This window comes from Aspergillus heteromorphus, assembly GCF_003184545.1.
Source record: "Aspergillus heteromorphus CBS 117.55 chromosome Unknown BO70scaffold_4, whole genome shotgun sequence".
Classification (NCBI taxonomy): Eukaryota; Fungi; Ascomycota; class Eurotiomycetes; order Eurotiales; family Aspergillaceae; genus Aspergillus; species Aspergillus heteromorphus.
Window position 1 is genome coordinate 657,044 of NW_020290409.1, and position 19,122 is coordinate 676,165.

The window sequence follows — 19,122 nt, forward strand, 5'->3', positions numbered from 1 at the left end:
TTCGTTTGTCGCCCGGAGGACGGTGTCGCACTAAGCGTATCCGTATCTACCTAGATAGACGAGCGAGCAAGCAGACCAGTAAGTAAGTAATGTAGGTAGGGAAGTAAGTAAGCGCTACGGTGCTTATTAAGGCGACCCGCGACAGATGCCGCGGAGTTAGTTAGTTGGTTAGTTAGTTAGTTAGCTAGCTAGTGAGTTAGTTAGATGCCTAAGTATCTAGATAGATAGGTAAGGTAGGGACTTAGCATCGGACAGGAGAGCTTAACATACTATAAACATAAACATACTACTTCTACTACTACTACTGTACTTAAACAGGCGTTGTGGATCGATCGAACCGATTTGCCTGGGCTTAGTGGCAGGCCCCCGTTCCCCCCCGTTCCTCCCCGTTCCCCCCCGTCCCCCAACGGGCCCAACCCCCAAAACCAAGACGGGCAAGCCGAGTTAGCCTAGTCTAGTCGTAAGTGTTCCTTCGTTCCTTCGGGGGGGGGGGGGCAGACTAGTCATCTAGTTTGGGTTTCGGGTGGTGTTATTGAAGGAATGCCTCGGTTCAATTGTTAGGCTTATCCTGTCTGTCTTTCTGTTTGTCTGTCTGTCTGTCTGTCTTGTCTTGTCTTGCTCTGAGTCACATAATTTGATTCAGTGGTTAGAAATAACAAAAACAATAATGATTAAAAAAAAAAAAAAAAAAAAAGAACAGATAGACAACCAACTATCCATCTATCCATCTAGTATCTACTTCCGGAACCGTAGATTAATATACGTAGTGCCTGTCACCGTCACTAAGGGAGATATCTAGACGACGACCACGGCGGAGATACTCCGGACCTAGTAGGCCGACTGAGAAACAGTGAGCTCCCTTCTCCGCGGAGCGACAACAACAACAACAACAACAATGATGACGATGACGATGATTATGATGATGATAGTAATACTACGCAGCAATAAGGCATGCACATCCACGCTGACATAATCCTCACGACAAACCATGCGCATCACAGCACAGCACGTTGTTGATATTGCATTGCATGGTTGGCGTGGGGTCCGGCCCTCTGCGCCGGACGCTGTGGACAGGCATGCCGAAGTCCGAGCGCTTGCCATGGCATGGCGTGGCATAGCATGGGGAAGGGAAGGTTTGTCCCGAGAGCCAGTCAGTTAGATAGGTAGATAGATAGGTAGGTAGGTAGGTTTTTTTTTTTTTTTTTTTTATCTATGATGCCTAGGTAAGTATTCAGATACATAGTCGCGTGTTATTATTTGTTATTTGTAACCGTCCAATTGTTTCCACCTGCTATCTAGCACTCGGAACCATGCGAGGGAGCTATTCCGCACATGGTTAATGGAGGTGGCTATACCAGAGCCCGGTTATAGCTGGGTACGGACCGGGATCTGTCGACCCGTTCGTTGTTTCGCACACGCACGCACGCACGCCCGCCCTCAACAAAACAATCTGGGCTGAGAGGAGACGTGTCGGAGGCCTGTATCTATCTACCTATGGTCTATGTGCATACTTCGTAGGCAGGACAATAATCTACGAAGCGCCCTGACCACAGTCCAGACACTGGGTGCTGACGCGGGTACTCACAGACAGGGTCGATGTAACCGTTCGGGCTTATCGTTTAGATTCCCCCCGGGCCTTAATCTAATCGAGTGAGCACGGTGCAGGAGGCAGAGAGTCTGGCCCACGAGCGGCGACGGGGATTTGTCAGGGTAAACGCCCTCCAGTAGGGAGGGATATTTGCCAGGGTATAGATAGTTGCTTCTTCCAGGATGGGGCCGGGTCAGGGTCGACTTGGCCCCAAGGGACACGCGCCCAGGATTCTAAGATTAGTCCGGCACGCAGCGTCTGCAAGGGCGGCTCCTTCTTCAGGCATATGAAGAATTGGAAACCGGTCGGGGTCGGTCTGGATAAAGAAACATCCCTTCAAGGTTGCGATGCCGAGGCACGTCGCGATGCAGCGTGGCAGACGGACTGCCATCTGGCCCTGAAGGAGGGGCGGATGGAAGAATGGATCTGTCCACGATGGAATGGAGTACGGAGCAATCAACGGAACCTGTCTATCCATCCCATCTCGGGCAGGTGAAGGGACGGGGTGTCAGGTAGATGAAAGCACATGGCCCAATGAAGCACGAGGAACCCCGGGCTGGTCCCAGCCGGGATGCATAAGTTCGGAACCGACTGTGCAACAGGCTAGCATCCTGGTCGCCAGGCCCTTCCCTCCCCGTCCCTCGTCCATCACAATTATTATATTAATCTCGTGGCCGGCGGCGATGCAGGCTGGCCTCGTGCGACCTGAACAATGACCGATCATTAGCCCTCGCGACCCGTGGCCCACTCGACCCCTGTCCGGTCACATTGACCAGCGCTGCAGAGTCCGTAACCGCAGCACTGATCGAGGTAAGCGGGTAAAATAGGATAGGTGGAGGGGAGGAGGGGAAATCGGAGGGAGCAATTGTTCTGCTGTTGGGCTTTGGAGGATGACGGGACTTCTGGAGAGAGATGGATGCCGGACTGGCAGCAGACAAATCGGGATGGAGATGGGGATGGGATCCGCTTTTTCCCCGTCAGGTCAGCCAGCCGTTGTGAAATGTGAATAATGTTCCCGATCGGGCAACCTTCAAGGCCATTGTCTCCCCAGAAAGGCCAAACAAGGTAGTACGAGATACTACTCCGTACCACCACACACAATGGGTTGGTGCTTGGTGACAGCTGAGGAGAGCTCGATAGCACACAGGACACGCGCCCGGAGGGGCCAAGAAGCGACAAAGACCGATACCTTGCCAAAAGCGACACCGAAGAGGCTAGAAGGAGCGGGTCGTTGCATGGGTCAGAAATCCTGCCTCCCAAAATCTTAAGTGCCACATCCGACTCCGACTCCGATCCTTCCTCTCCTCTCCTCTCCTCACTTGGAGGGGCGCACGCGAGCGGCCTTCTATCTTCGCACGCACCCCACACTGTGAAACAGTCTTGCTTATGGAGTTGAGCTGAATGGACTGGGAATTAGATCAAGCAGATACTCCAGGTCCTTCATCTTGTCTCGGTACTGGATTCATGCCGTCGTTCCCGTGGAGTGCCAGTGTAAGTGTGATGAGTGATTGGGTGGGCGACGAGGATGAATCGCGATGGGGAAGCTGGAGTCTGGACGGTTGGAGGCGCCTGCCGTCAGTGCCTGGCTCCATTTAGCCTCTGCCTCTGGTGTCACCCGGCATAACCCTCCCTTCCCTGTCCTTGGGTTACAGAGCATCACCGTGCAGGCTTAGTTGGACTTGGGCGCATACAGAGGGGGTGGCCTTATAATGGCCGGTGCTACCCTGGCGTCTGACCAAAATCGTTCATTCGACGCGCGATGCCACGCTAGCCGGGAATTTCTGTTGTCAGATCTGCAGCAGAGTCGAAGAGGGTTGGGAAAGAAAGCATGGCAATCGTTGTGTTTCTTTCTGTTCACGGCCGCGCGGGTGTTGCCTCTCCTGGACTGTCCGGACTTATTTCGTCCTCGTACTCAACATATAAGTAGATAGGTGGTCCTGTGCATAGCCCTAAGTATCATCTTTCTTTCCCATGCTTCGAGATGGAAGGGAGGGACGGAGCGAGTTGCCGGTGATAAGATCGAACTTTACTTTTAGTGCTTATCACCTGCCAGTAAGTAGGATGGATTGGGATCTACCTAAGCACCGTTTCTCCCCGGGGTTTCTGCTTTGCCCTATTGCAGTATACCGGGCTAGGGCCGGGGGGGGAGCTGAATTCCGGCTAATTGACCATGATGAGGCCGCGGAATTGCTCTAAACGATTATTATCACGTCAAGTCAAGTACTGTAGATCGCACAGGCAAATTGACCTAAACAGGCAGGTAGAGAGATGGCACGGAGGTGCAAGGATACGATGAGTGAGCAAGGGTTTTGGTCGAGTAACACCAGTTCAAGCTGCTCGGTGAAGTCTCAGCGACTCGAGCTAGACGCCACATTCTTTCTCGACCCATGTGTGGAAGCAGTTTGACATGCTGCAGAGTGCAGAGTGACAAGGAAGGGATAGACCGGGGGAAGGGGGAGGGGGGGGGGGGAAACAATCAGGTTCCAGGGGGTGGAAGTGCCTTAAGTCAGAGTTGACCGAATGGCCGTGGCGACTACTTGAAAGGGGGCCATATCAAGACGGGGCATGCAGTCGGATCGACATACAGTACTTGGCAGGCAAGGGCATGAAGGGGAGGCAGGGCGATCACAGATAGTTGCTGGATGATACGCGCTGTCGACCTGCACTTCGCCCACATGTGCTGTATGTGTGGATGGATGCATGTCGAGGATGGTCATGGTCACATTCCATCCGAGCGGGGGCTTACATACTGCCTGCCCACCGTCCCGTCCAGTCCAGTCCAGTCCAGTCCAGTCTCCTCCCAAGACAAGACGACCCAGTATTGAGGTCTATGTTTATTGGCGCCTCCCTGCATTAGGTGCATGAGGATGCGCATGGGGATGATGGGAGCGTGTTTGCTCCTTGGCCACGGGCAGGTTGCACCCCATGCGCCCATGCATGCTGTCTGACTTCACCACTCATGACAAGACCCATTCTTTGGCTTGTCTGGCTTTCAGGAGGGACAGACACACCATGGGCTCTTGGCGCCGTGTGGCTGAACAGGTCCAACCGTCGCACGTCCAGAACCCCCCCGAACAGCGCCCTTAGCGGCGATCATTCCATCATGGTTGCCATGTGTCGAGCGCTGGAAAGTCAAATTAATCATGTTTGGGGTTGGGCGTCAGACTAAACACCGACTAAACCCTTCCTCCTTTGATACACAGTGGAGAGAGATCAGGGTGGGTGCGCGCGCGCCTGCGAGTTTCATTTTCTTTGACTTTCCTTTCCTTGGCCTTTGTTGGTTTCCTTTCCTCCATTTCCATCCCTTCCAAACTTTGTATGTGCCTTCGATATCGAGCAGACACCGAGCCTGACTCGAACCACAACCTAACACACAACTAGGTATGTAGTTAGTTACCAGTTGGTAGACCTCGGAATTACCAGCTACGACCCTTCCGACTCGCAACAAAACTGCTGCAGCCACTCAGGCCTGTACGCGATCCAGTCCCTGCGGGGCTTTTCACGACCGATAGATAGGCAATAGGCAATAGGCAAAAGGTAGATACTCGCTCGATCTTCAAAGGTCGACTGCAGGGTGCATCCTGTACGTAGAACCAGCAATAATATGTAATACCTTCGTCGGTGGGCCGAGATACGACCGCAATGTCAACCCACCTCAAAGTCCGCGGACCTTTTATCAGACAGGAATTCGCAACAGACCCAAGAACCTGTCGAGTTGACGTCCTCCCGCATACGCTGCTTGGCGATTACAGGATCTCCAAGGCCTTCAGACTTTCCAGGTCTGCAAGGAGAAGCGCCCATGAGAAGAAGACATACTTGCCTGCCTATACCCAAGGGCAGGTCCGCGGAATAATACGGTAACTACGTTTACGCCGCTTACGGCAGTTCGCAGGCCGTGGGACCCCTGAAGGCCGATCGTCCAGCGCGGCCACGTGAAAGCAGTTCGCATCGAGATCGTTGCCGACCGGCGGATGGCCTTGGCTTTGCTTTGCTTGGTCCTGGGTAACTGGCGACCGCTCATCCATCATCCAGTACGCCATCGCCATCTGTCCCCGATCACGTTGCCTCGTCTCACATGCGCCCAAGACTGCATTGGACTAACCAGAGTAAGTATGTAAGGAAGGAAGGAAGGATAAGAGAGACAAGAACGAACAACAGCCTGAGTTTGAGCTTATCCGACCGGAGAAGAATGATGGTCCGTTTGCTACATCCAGTTTAGACCCATGTGCTTGCCCATCCAATGGACCGTATGACCCGACTCTCAACCTAGAACCGCGAGTCAGTATAGCCAGGAGTCAGTCCAGTCTCACCACCACCACCATTCCAATGATGCAGAGACTCTGGTCCGTGATGTAATGGGCCAGCTGCCGACAATGCGGAAGAGCAGTGCGGACTGTGGACTCTGGACTGTGGTACCTAGCGCCAGCGGCTGGGAAGTCAATCCCTAGCAGCATGGCGGTGGCCGCCCCTCCCCCTTCGCCCCAGAATGCCCGAGACAGGCGCTCAACAACGTGTTCTTCCGTCGTCGGCCACGCTCGCGCTGGGGGGGGGGGGGTTGAGAGGGCCGGGAATTCTTCAGCCCACGGGGCATTTTGCAGGCGTGGAGGATGCATTTGCCATGACAGCCGTTCGGGTGCTGATTCGCCCACCGGGCCTGGGATCGACTGCCTTAGTCAGTGGTAAATTGGTAACTAACTAGTTAACTGGTAGATAACCAGTTCAGTTCAGTTCAGTTCAGTTCAGTTCAGTTCCCCCATCCCATCCCATCCATCTATTTAATTCTGGGCCCCACTTCCCGGTTGGTCCAAGCTGCTTCAACTGTCGTACCTCTTAGATATCTACTACCCCCATCACAACATATCTACTGTGTAGTAGATACTCCGTAGTGTGTACAATTACTAGGTACGGAGTACAGAGTAGATAAGTAACTTATCCTCAGTTACTCACTAAGGGTAGATAGACAGATCCTCTCCATACAGCCTATCTAACAGTCAGGTACTCCGTAATATCCTAGTCTCTCCAGTATCTGTATCGTATCTCCGTATCGGCTTATGTACAGCAGCCGCTCTCTCCCCGCCCCGGCCCAAGTTTCCACCAGGCAGACACAAACTTTTCCGCTGGATGGGAAAGTTATGGATCCCGGATTCCCTAGGGGCACGACATGTGGGTCGCCCATGGCCCATGACAGTTGTGAATGATATGAATAATACCAACTCATTATAAGAGTTAGCTACCAGTTACCACCACCATTTTTTTGTTTCCCGGCAGCAGGTGGCCCTAACACAATAAATAGTACACCGGTATGCTTCCTTTGCCCCGTGGTCCTCTTTCCCCCGATTCACGTCCTCCCCGGTGAGGTGGGGTGGGGTGGGGTGACTGGGTGTCATGGACTCGGTCGGACCCGATTTCTCTCGATTCACTGCAAGTATCTACCTATCTAACCAGACAGGAAAGAAAACGGGTGGGATGGGTTGATGGCGGAGGAGAGAGTGGTGGCATACCCATGGAGCAGAGTGAGTGAGTGAGTGAGTGGGGTGGGAGGGAAGGAAAGAGTACGACGGGCGCGAAAGTAACCTCGGTACGATCTGCGTGAAGATTGCCCAAGTCAGATTGCTACGATTACCCAAGTAGGACAAGACTCAATTCGGGTTCGGGTTCGGGGTCACTTCGCGAGTCGCAACACCAACACGATCGATCCATCCGTCGGCCAGAAAGGCGATAACGAACACCTCATTTTCGCCTGCTAGATAACTACCTAGATATCTACTTGAAAGAAAAAATAAAAAAAAAAGAAAAGAAAAGAAAGGAGAGAAAGAAAATTAACTATCGGTGAAACAAGATCCATCCAGTCTCGACGATTATGACAGATGGATGGATACGTACTTATGTTCATGACCCCCCCCTTCTCCCTCTCCCCCCCCTCCCCCGTCCGCTCCCGCGAGGTACAAATATTGATTGAATGTAGGTATCATTTATTCATTAGTCCAAGAGTAAGTGGAAAGAGACCGGTTGATATCTATCCATCCATCCATCTAATCTATCTAACCATAACTTGCCAATATTGATTCGGTACGGAAGACAGTAGACAATGGACAGTAGACAATGGGCAGTAGACACAGGGATAGGCCAATAATAATAATTTACTAGCATTCTCTATTCTCTACCACTGTACTTACCTACTCACCTAAGATTGAGGGGGAAGAGATGTCAAACGTGGCTCCGATGACGCCGAGAACACACCCAAATAAAATAAAAGGAAAAAAGGAAAAAGGGTTAAAAAAAACAAAACAAAAAGGGAATAAGGAATAAGGGAAATGGAAAACAGCGAAGGCAGAAATTCTTTCTGAACCCGCCAGAGAGCTATCCGATACGCTAAGTCGTTAGTGGAGGACTAAGCAACTTCAAGTTTGGTACCTGACATTGACAGTGATAGGTAGTTTTTTTAGTTTCGACCGGTAGGTTTTGATTTTGTTTTATTTTAATTTTTTTTTTCTTTCTTCTTTGGCAGTGAAGATGGAGAGGTTCGGGACTTCGGATTCAAAATTTCAAGACCCGGCAAGGTCAGGCCGTGGACGGTTGGAAGGTCCAATGGAGCCCATTCTTCGACCTCGTTCTAAAAATTGTGGCAGACGGGCAACCCATGGAATGGACGTGAGGGAGAAAGCCTGGAGACAGGCAACGTTCGTTGGCTGGGTCGACCGTCGGACAGACAGGACCGACCAGACCACTGACCAGACCGTCGTCCGTCAGACAGAACCAGAACCCCCAGAATTAATGGCCGCCTCGTGGCGGTGGACTCTCCCGTCCCTATTTTATTTTATTTTGTTTTATTTTATTTCATTTCGGTTCTGATGGTTTTTGTTGTGATTGTTCTTGCTGTCAGTCAGTCTGCCTACTTGCTATCTTATTTTGTTTGATTTGATTTTTGTTTTCTCGCGCAGTAGTGCACATCTATCTAATGCTTGGCTTGGCTGGCTCCAGATGGGATCCCCCTTGACTTAGGTAAGTAGTAAAGTGCTAACTAACTAGTTATACCGATCTAGCATGCTGACTTATGACCTATGCTATTATTACTGTATCTACCGTCTGCCGTATACCTATTACCTACTCTACCTCGATGGGAGTGGATATCAAATGGAGAGCTCATGGAAAGACGGAAAATGAATGGTCGCCGCTGTGGATGATGTCCCCTGGCTGTTGGACTGGTGACAAGTGCTGACCACGTAGATACGATCCCAGTACTCCGTACACCGCGCCAAGAAAACATTATCCCCCATCCCAAAAATTTATCTGTGCATGTAGGTAGGTAGCATCTATGGTCGCTGGGTCGATGATGGTTGATCCAGGCCCCTCCGGATCGCTGGGGGGTAGACAACCGATCGCCTACCGTGGTGAGGGAGTCCGCCGCAGAGAGGAACGCAGATGCAAGACAGTGGTTAGCAGGAACATCAATGCGAAACCCGCGGAAAGGGAAAAGCAACAAGCAGACTGTATCTACTCCGTAGGTCAGGACAGGTTTGATAGACAGAAAATCTGGAGGAAGGGATGGGATTGAGGGGGCTGCACCATTTTATTCTTAACCTTCTTTTTTATTATTTTTATTTTTATTTTTAATTTCCTTTTTCTCTCTTTTCCTCTCGTTGTCACATTTGCACTACTATTTTGCTTTTGGATTTTGGATTTTCTTTTTTAAATCCAATGTATTTATTTATTTTTTTTGGCCCTTAAATCATTGGATTTGTTTTGGGGTTAGGTAAACTGCATCTGTCACTCGATCTCGTCATTATTTCCCTTATTGTGATAATTATTATTATTGCTACTGATTTTATTGAATCCGCTGCGGCGTTCGGGGGTACCTTTACCACCTCCACCTCCACCTCCACCTACTGCTACCTTCCTATTATTATTCTTTCCTACTCGTCGTCTCCAACTCTCTCTCTCTCCATCGCTCGTCCCTTTTTTTTATTATTTGATTTGATTTGGTTTGATTTGGTTTGATTTCACAAGGCTGTCTGCCATCTTCGATTGAGCGCCTGTCCTCCCCCATTATTATTATTATTATTCATTCTGCCCTTGGAGGGTGCTCGTATACGGAGGACAGCTCGCTCTCTATCACATCGGTCCTCTTTTCCTTTGTCATCTGTCCCGTCCCCTATTCCGCAACGACGGCCTTCGACTCTCCTTCGGCAAGCCCACCTTTTTTTTTCCAGACCCGCCCCAATTCCTCCAACTAGCCTGGATAGTTCCCGCGACTAGGCTGGACTTCCCATCTCCCTACCCTCTTAGCATTATTTTTTCCACCCGATCCATCCAGGTTCCAAACCACCCGTCGCGGCAGCAGGAGCAGCAGCAGAAGCCGCAGACCAGACCACAGTTTGGTTCCTGCGACGAGGACAACCAGACGAAGGCCACCAGCTACAATTACACCTGCCACGCCCCTCTCGGGCTAGTCCTTCGTCCTTCACCTTCAACCTTCAACCTTCAGCCTTCACACAGTCTCAGTCTCTGGTCTCAGTCTCACAGTGACAGTCGTGACAGTACCGCTCCCCACCTGCCCACACCCTTTTGAGTCTTGCAACCGCCCCCCTCTTTCTACTCTCAGCCCGTCCCTGGTCGTCTCGCCTCGCCTCATCTCCCTTCCCTTTCGTCGGTCGGTTCTACTGCCACTTTCGCCCCTCCCCCTCTCTCCCACTCCCACAGGCTCAAGCCTACTTACTACTACTACCCCCCCCCCCCGCAGCCTTCGTTCTAGCCGGTCACGTTAAGGTTCTGCTGGCCATCGGTCGGAGCCTTTGCCCTAACGCTTCTTCCTGCCCAATTGTTCGTCGTTTTAATCTCGTGCCACGTTCCGCTGCGCCGCCCGAGCGTTTTGCACCTTCGCCATCAGGTAAGCTCCAGTCCCAGTCCTGCAACTGCAAACCAGCCCCAGAACCATTGGCCCTGCCGTCGATAATTTCCGTCTCCTCCCATGTGGCCGAAGCTGACACGATTTGTTCCTTGTTACTACTTAAAAGATTTAGCGTTCCCTTTCCCTCCCCCCTCCCCAAATCCTTTCGTGTCGAAACCCTTTCCTTTATATCCTCGGCGATCTCCATTATACCCTGGGTCCCCAGTCCTTCCCACCTTCTCCGCCCACCCTCCCCTCTACCCCCCCGTTCGCTTTCACTCCCACTACGACCGTTCCTATCCGGCCCGCTGGACGCCTCTCTCCGGTAATTTTTGGAATCGCCTAGCCGGCTTCGACTGGACCTCGCGCCCGACGATCTCGTATGACTTTCGCCTTCGTCTTCTCTGCACAGTGACCGTCGATTTCCCACCACCCGTCTTCTTCAGTCTACAGATACAGTCCGTCGGAGGGTACTCTGCAGATCGCTCCGCTGTATTGAGTGCCGGGAGGAGATAAAGGTCAAAACACAAATTCTGGAACTGCCTGCAGCACACCATATCCCGAGCCACCCGAAGATTGCGACAGATATCCTAAGCCAGCGCGCCGATCGGAATCGCAACGACCCTGCTCGACTCTTACTTGCCCAAACCGACGACTGGCAGCATCCGTCTTTTGTTCAACTATTGTTGGTCGAATATGAAATAGCGGACACAATTTTGGATACCAAATTATTCGGACCCTCAACAGAAACACTCTTTGAGCAGCCGTTTTCTCCTTTCGCAGTCTTCTTCCCAAGGCCTTCTCTCGTTTATTCTTACTACACCGCCGCCATTCATCCGACATGGACGGCCCTCTTGTTCACCGGCAATGGATGCCCTCCACCACCGGTCCGCAGACGCCCTCGGTGTCATCCGCTCAGACTCTTCCGTCTATCTCAACATTGACGGGGGGCATGGCTGGTGGGATCCCTACCCAGGCTGAGAAGTCGCCGGGAAATGCTTCGCTGAACACCATAGAGCGAGATTCCGGGAATTGGTCGATGCCTCAGAGTACCAGTAAGAATTTGGATTGTCTTTCATGGGGGTTCGCGGATACTGATTCTTAGTCCTAGGATCGTCGACATATTCTACGGCGACCAATGGAACTGGCAACTACCCTTCCCTCTCCTTCCTCACCTCTACTCAACCTTCCCCCAACCGCACCTCCCTCGTGTCGGATCGATCTCCCTACCCCACCGACCACTCCAATACCAACACACCTTCCTCTGCCGGGGCGCAACCGTCCCCTAACTTCGGTTCCACTCAGCCCACCACCACTCTACCCTCCATAAACCAGAATTATGACGCTCCGTCTCAAAGAGCCAGTTTCGCCGAGCCAATTGAATCACGACGCAGCAGTGTGGACAGCAGAATGAACCAAGGGATCAGCTCCCTTGCTATCAACCAGGCTTCCCCATACCACAGCACAAACGCCTCGCAATCGTCGATAGTTTCGGGATTGCAGAGAGAGCGCGGCATTTCTATGGATGTGAACATGAACAATTCTTACCGGGGGCCTCGATACTCTGGGGGGCAGCCCCTGTCCCCTCTTGGCCCACGGGGGGAGCATCGTAGTTTTGCGGCTGGCCGCACTGCGCCTGCGATCTCTTCGAACCCTCGCTCGGAAATTTACAACGCAGAGGCGCCGACCGCTGGTCTCGCCTACGCCTTTCCAGACCCGGACGTTGCGCGATCCAATTCAGTCTCCTCTACAACCGAAAAGTCCCACAACCAGTTCTCCCGAAAAGGAAGCACTGCTGAATCTCTAGCCAGCAGCGTCTATTCGGAGACGCGGTTGCCCCGTGGACAGCATGGTATGTTGCTCTCTCAGATACCGTTCGTATTTCTCTGACTCTTGTAGAACTCCCCCAAAATGTACATCACCACCATTCCTTACAGCACAAACAAGTCCGGGGCCTTATTGGGGAAGCGGAGGCACACGGGGGCAGCACTCCCTATAGCAGAACGCCGGAGCTCAGGGTAACCCACAAGCTGGCGGAGCGAAAGCGCCGCAGTGAGATGAAAGATTGTTTCGAGTCTTTGCGCATACGCCTTCCACAAAGCCAGAACAACAAGTCTAGCAAGTGGGAGACCCTCACACGAGGTAATTATTCAACTCGGGACTCCACGAGTCTTGTTCATTGGCTAACGCACTGATAGCTATCGAATATATCTCGCATTTGGAGAAGATGCTCGGTACTACTCGCCGCGACAATGAGATTCTGAGGAGCGAGCTTGACGAGATGCGGGCGCAACTCAGCCAGCAGCAAGCCAGCAACCAACCTCGCCAGCCATCGATTTTCGAGCACCATTCTATGACGGCGCAACAGCCGAATGGACATGTGCATGCTCCCATGTTTTCGGGGTACGCTCCTGGATCCGGCATGGCACAGGAGCAGCCTCGTACCCTACCTCCTCTCATGAACGGGACGGTTGCACCGATGCAGGGGGTGCAGTATACGGATGAACGACGATAGTCGATGGGCTATCGAACACTTTCCAAAACAAAAAAATGGCATTGCGACGAATGCATTGGTGACGGTTGCTTTTGCATGACACAGTCTATTCCCTCCTGTGCCTTAGACATGCGCTCGGACTTCCCTGTCTGGCTTGTAGATTTGATTTGGGTGGCTATCGTCTTTTTGAGCGACAATCTGCTTCATTTTCCGAACCAACTTTTCGTTCCATGTATGACACTTGCTCTCGCGACGTGCGCTGGCTTTTTCTGGCTAGCCTCGAGGGCGACACTATCCCTTATCATTTCATCCTCCTCTCCCGACTTGTTTTTTCTCTCTTGCTTTGCTCCCTTGAACATCCGACCCTCCGTCATGCCCCACTGCATTTGCTTCAACTCTTGGCGAACAGCCTCCCCCCCCTTGGAAATTGGATCTGGATATGGGAAGTCTTCTTGTATTGCAGGTGTTGTGATGGCTCTGCGTGTGTGTGTGCAGGGAGGGTAACAAAAGGGGAACCTGCTGCAGCGGAGTTTGGAAAAGGTGTATTGTGTTGTGTGTTGTGTTGTGTGTGTGGTGTTCAACTTGATATCCCCATGGCTTGTTTATTATTATGTATGTTTCTATTGAGATCCGGAGATGCGGAATTCAGATGCAAAGGTATCGGTCGACCCACCTTACTACCAATATCAAACCTCATCTACGTAGGCGAGTCGGTAAAGATGCCCGCCCCTCTTGTTCCCTCTCATCTGGTGCTATTTTTGTCACTGAGCGCGTGCCCGCTGATTGGCGAGGCGCGTTCATCTGCAACCCGACCGGCGTCTCGGATCTTGGATCTGGGAGCTTCACTCAACTTCACTTAGCGCCCGCTCCCCGGCCTCCGGCGCCTACACACCTGCCATGGCCTCTTCACCAGCCAGTCCCTCCCTGGCAGCTGTCCGTCAAACATCATCCTGCAGAGCTGATCACACCACCCCCGCCAATGGATGCCCTCCGTCCAGCTGCAGCTGCAACTGGCAACTGCAGCTCTGCAGCAGAACCCGCCCGTCGACGGGATGGAGATTCGGAGGATTGCCCATTCTGCACAAATAGTAGCCCAGGACCGTGGGTGACGAAGGTGCTCAGGACCAGGATAGCTGTCGCAGGAGACGCATGAAAGCTCCTGGACGCTGTATCACCTGAGGTGAGTGAGTAAGTGAGTGAGTGACTGAGGGAGGGAGGGTCTGGGCTTTCCTGTCGGCTCCTCTTTTCTTCATCAACACTTTCTCCCATTCTTTCTGTCTTGATCTTTTGACCAACTTTCTATTCTCATCGGTTTCTGTTTCTGTTTCTGTTTCTGTTTCTTTCTTTCTTTTTTTGGTCTGCACTCATCCTTTGTGCCATATGACTGGCCAGCCAGGGTGTTGTCTTTTGAAACCCATTGTCTGCCGTCTACTTCATTCACTGGTGTCTCACCCCAGTCCTTTATTGATTCTCAACAATAGACCCAGCACTTCATTGTTTGCCTGCTGTGAAAGCCCAGCTTGCTGATTGAGCCAGGGGTATGAACTCATCTTCACGCAGTTGACCTGCTCGTTTGAAGTTGCTTCATACTCAAAACGCACCATATACAGCGTCCAGTTGGTCGACGGTATTTGGCCTAGTTCAACCATCTGAACAGCACTATTTGAACAAAACAACCAATTGCAGTATAAGAATACTTCATCCTCACGGGCTCTGCTGGCAAGATGGTTTCCAGGCCTCAGATGCCCCCATCGGAGCTGCGGATCCCTGCAGTCCCGAATTTCCCTCTGTCGTCACCCATTACGGAAGAGGTTCCCAGTCCGGCGTCGTCATCCCCAGAGGACCATGATATGGAAAGAAATCGTCCCTTTGCTTTCTTGAACAAGGCGGCTCGCAAGAATCCTTTCATCCGTAAGGCAACCCATGACAAACTTGGCCAAGAACAAGAACTAGCCAGCGAGACCCGGGCCTCTTACCTGGGGGACCCGAACCACCAGGATGCCGGCGATCTGAGACTCTATACTGGCAAGAGCGGTGACAGACCCACTGGCTTGAACTTGGTCACGGATTTTCCACAACCCACTAGTCAGGGGTCTGGAGATGTCTCGATGCCGTCCTTGGTGGATCTGAATGATCTGAAAGCGCTTGCCAAGGCGCGACAACAGGAACAGACGACGCAGGATATCAGAGGGATACTGAAAAGGGAGTCGGAGCCGGAGTTCGACCAGATCCCCGATGCGCATTCCAAGCCAGACAGAAGACGATTGTCCTGGCTTAATGCCCGGGGGAAAAAGAAAGGCAAGGATGAATTATCGCCCTCGGATCGTCATATCATGATTGGGCTGAGCATGCCATTTGAAGAATCTACCGGCTCGAACGAAAGGAGGCTGCAGGTGAACACCGGATACGCCCAACGCGCAGCCCTGACGCCGTCTATAGTCGTCACGCCCGCAAAAGATGATACCTTTTGGAGCGGACTTGAGACGCTGCATCCCCGTCCCAGGGCAACATCTAGTATCTACTCCCAACCGACACCATATCCCGATGACAATGACATCGATATCCCCCCGGTGCCTGCTATTCCGGCCTTTCCGTTCCTCTACCAGAATGAGAACTCAAGTACCGAGTCTGCCGAAAGACAGTCCATGAATTCGATCAAGCGACTGCGTTCATTCTCAACTGGGACCGTGTTTGAAGAAGACGGTCCGCAACGAGCGAGCCGTCTGCGTTCGAATTCAGGCGGGACGAAGCCTGCCAGAAAAATCCCGGACAGACTCAGCATCAACACCGACACAAATAGACACCAGTCCCAAGGATGGTGGACCTATCTCCTCTCGCCTCTCCTTAGCCGCTCCAGCGCGGTTATGGGAAACACCACTCCAACAGAAGCTACTCGACCTCCACCCCCCAGCGTCATAACCGACTCAGCCGGCTCAAACGACGAGTGGTGGGAAAAAGAGGTGTCCTGTTTTTCGCCCGACACGCCGGAGGCAATAATCCCTCACCACAAGGACGCAATCAACTGGCCCGATGCATCGACTAACCCGTTTGACGAAAGACACCTGTTCAACCAAGATCGAGCTCTCGAAACTGGAGAACAAGCCCCGCCACCTTCCACGTTCTCCGCAGATGCAATGTTCCCCGGCGGAGCCATCCAGGGCGCCGCTGCTGAGTACTACCAAGCATGTGCTCACGAGCTGTTCAGCGGAAGACCGTACTTCGAGTGCGTCAACCATGTTTGCTCGATAACGCCCAAGGACAAGATCCCTGGATATAAGAAGGACTCTCTCTCAAGCAATTCGCAGGACAGGGGCCTTATAGATATAAACGATAGGTCCCAGAGTGGGAGCCAGGGCTCGAGAAATGTCTTGATCATGACGCCACCAGCACGCCCGTTTTATGAGCCCAGTATTATGGATAAGAGATCGGAGGCTGGTCTTGATGAGCCTAAGGAGGCCGATGCACACAATGATCTTGATGGGCATGTGCTTGTTGAGCGTTCCTTGAGTGAAAATTCTCCGGTCGAGCGTTCCCTGAGCGAACATACGTCGCGTGTGCATCCCCTGAGCGTGTATTCTAGAAGTGTCTATCCCCCGAGTGAACACCCTGCTACTGAGCTTCCTCCGAGCGTGCCCCCTCCAAGCGTGCCTCCAAGCGTGCCTCCAAGCGTGCCTCCAAGCGTGCCTCCAAGCGTGCCTCCAAGTGTGCCTCCAAGTGTGCCTCCTCCCAGTCAACACCCACCGAGTGAACCCAGTGAGCAATCTCTCAGTGAACAGACGAGGGAAATTCCTCAAGAAGCCGCGCCTGAACCTCAGCCTCAAGCTGCAGAGGGGTTAACACCACCGGAAGAGGATCCATCCCAAAGGAAACTCTCTTGGCCTATATTTCAACCGATCATTCAACCAATAATCCAGCCTGCGCCCCAGCCAATTGTCCAACCAATCATCCAGCCAGCGCCGCAGCCGGTTATTCAGCCGATATATCAACCAGCGCCGCAGCCAGCACCCATGATGCCCCCCAGTCATAATGTCTACGTTTACCCTGCCACTGTTCCCTCGCCAATGCTCATCGCTCACCCTGAACGGACCCTCTCGCAACACTTTGCAGCTCAGAACCACGAAGCCCAACCACAGCCCCCGAACCCTACATCTCCTGGTCTTCAACAAGCGACAGAGAGGGGTGGATCAATCCCTTTAACCGATATGCATACGACTCCAGCGCCTGCATATTTATCTCATCACAATAGTTCCACTTTACCGCCTCGCATGGAACCACTTCCATCAACGCGGGAAGAAATGACATTTTCAATGACGGAAAGAGAGAGGATCGAGATGCGACTACGTCAGCTCGAGGAAGAGGAGAAAGAGGACAAAAAGAAGAAGAAAAAGACCCGCGTTTGCTGCTGCTGTGGAATAATCAAGTGCCTGGGGAAACGGAAAAAAGATGGTCACGCAAAGCGCCGGTGGTACCTGGCGATCTGCACGTCCTTCCTCATAATCATCGCCCTCATCCTCCTTCTTGTGATGATCCTGACCCGGAAAAGCGGCGACTCAACTCCCGTGCAATCGCAATGGCTCAACCTCACCGGCTACCCCCCGATGCCCACCGGCATCGCGACAATTGCAGGGCCAGAACCACAGGTCCAGGACTCGGGATGCATCGTGCCCTCCACGCTCTGGAGCTGTTCCCTACCGCCAGAGGAACAACCCGCCAACGAGCCCTACGCCGCCAACGAGCCCAACTTCCGCGTGGAGATCCTCTTCCGCAACGGAACCTATCCCAACAGCACGACCGTCGCCTCGAAGTCCATATACGGCAAAAGGCTCTCCTCCAGGACCTCCGACAGCTCCTTCAGCCCGTCGCCCTCCCCACCCAGTCTCAAAGACCAGGCCTTCCTCGGCAACACCACAGACAACAACACCATCCCCTACGCCGGCGAAGAGACCCCCTTCTACATGACCTTCCTCTCCACCACCCACCTCACCTCCACCTCCACCGTTCGCCTGGCGCGAAGATCCGACACCGACAGCTCCTTCCCCAACCTCGCAACCATCATCCCCTCGCCCTCGGAAAACTCCGACGGCACCGCCGCGGCGGCAACCCTCCACCCGCTCCCCTCCTCCCAGCCCATCCGGCTCTACAACCGCGGCCTCGACACCGAGCACTACGGCTTCTACACCTACTTCGACCGCTCCATCTTCCTCTCCTCCCTCGCCCCCCTCAACGGCAGCGCAACGGACTACTCCGCCGACGACCAGAACGGCGGCTCCAAGGAATCCGTCGCCAACGTCCGCTGCACCTGGTCCCAGACCCGCTTCCTCGTCCAGATCTGGACCCGTTCCAACGATACCCTCCTCAGTGCAAACTCCACCGCCACATCAACCTCCACATCAACCGCTACCGCAACCTCCACCACCGCAGCCTCGTCCTCGACCACCTCCTCGTCCGCCACAGACTTCACCCGCCCCGGCTCCTTCCCCTACCCGGTAACCATCACCCTGGACCGGCACGGCGGCGCCGCGGAGGAGAAAATGGTATACTGCTACGCCATGGAGACCGGGGAGCGCATCAACGCCACCGAGAAGAAACTTGAGCTTGAGAATCGCAGCTACGGCGGTACCTTGGTCAATCCCGCCCCTGGGATCTTTGATCTGTATAGTGGCAATTCGTCGTCGTCATCGTCGAATGAGACCGAGTGGGGCGGGATTGATGGTGGGACCGGGGGATGTAAGTGTAAATGGGCGAATTGGGGTTAGGAGTCGGATGTGGGTGGGAAGGATGAGGGAAGGAGATGGTGGATGTAGGGGTTTAATAATATTGGTCTATGATCTACAATGATATATAATTATCGCTTGTAGGTTTCTTTTGCTACAGGCCTTCTTATTGGTCCGATCTGCTTAATATTATATTTTAGAATAATTAATTAACTGGCTGTAACAGGTAGATATAGTACTCTTATTTACCATTTATATAATTTATTAAAATTATATATCTTCTTTAAATTTTATACTTACTCTATAACTACTAAATCCTGTTTTATTTAGATAACATAAGGGATGCTTATGAGATAGTGTGAGGGAAGTATATCTATCGCGAAGTCAAGGTATGGGCTGTATTGCTTAAAGTGTTGTTGCTAGTTTCCTATCTAGGTTC

The 19,122-nt window shown here is 52.6% G+C and overlaps 5 protein-coding genes across 5 annotated transcripts; 3 read left to right on the forward strand and 2 right to left on the reverse strand.

Annotated features, from left to right (window-relative positions):
• Window positions 1-728: 728 nt before the first annotated feature.
• Window positions 729-1,028, reverse strand: BO70DRAFT_161643 (uncharacterized protein). Its single transcript, XM_025538288.1, has one exon. It carries the CDS (start codon window positions 994-996, stop codon window positions 829-831), a length of 168 nt encoding a protein of 55 aa, XP_025402311.1. The 5' UTR covers window positions 997-1,028; the 3' UTR covers window positions 729-828.
• A 4,306-nt stretch (window positions 1,029-5,334) lies between these two features.
• On the reverse strand, window positions 5,335-5,628 carry BO70DRAFT_393638 (uncharacterized protein; the record flags this gene model as incomplete). The annotated part of the gene is made up of 2 exons (XM_025546389.1): window positions 5,335-5,408; window positions 5,469-5,628. The coding sequence occupies 2 exons, from the start codon at window positions 5,626-5,628 to the stop codon at window positions 5,335-5,337; spliced, it is 234 nt and encodes a 77-aa protein (XP_025402312.1).
• Window positions 5,629-11,174: 5,546 nt separating this feature from the next.
• BO70DRAFT_161690 (putative HLH transcription factor (Hpa3)) lies at window positions 11,175-13,095 on the forward strand. The gene is made up of 4 exons (XM_025538289.1): window positions 11,175-11,530; window positions 11,587-12,327; window positions 12,375-12,617; window positions 12,674-13,095. The coding sequence occupies exons 1-4, from the start codon at window positions 11,317-11,319 to the stop codon at window positions 12,988-12,990; spliced, it is 1,515 nt and encodes a 504-aa protein (XP_025402313.1). The 5' UTR covers window positions 11,175-11,316; the 3' UTR covers window positions 12,991-13,095.
• On the forward strand, window positions 12,658-13,510 carry BO70DRAFT_161696 (uncharacterized protein). Its single transcript, XM_025538290.1, has one exon. The coding sequence runs from the start codon at window positions 12,994-12,996 to the stop codon at window positions 13,471-13,473; it is 480 nt and encodes a 159-aa protein (XP_025402314.1). The 5' UTR covers window positions 12,658-12,993; the 3' UTR covers window positions 13,474-13,510.
• Window positions 13,511-14,665: 1,155 nt separating this feature from the next.
• Window positions 14,666-18,913, forward strand: BO70DRAFT_377559 (uncharacterized protein; the record flags this gene model as incomplete). Its single annotated transcript, XM_025545200.1, has 3 exons — window positions 14,666-18,696; window positions 18,828-18,855; window positions 18,910-18,913. Exons 1-3 carry the CDS (start codon window positions 14,694-14,696, stop codon window positions 18,911-18,913), a joined length of 4,035 nt encoding a protein of 1,344 aa, XP_025402315.1. The 5' UTR covers window positions 14,666-14,693.
• Window positions 18,914-19,122: the final 209 nt, after the last annotated feature.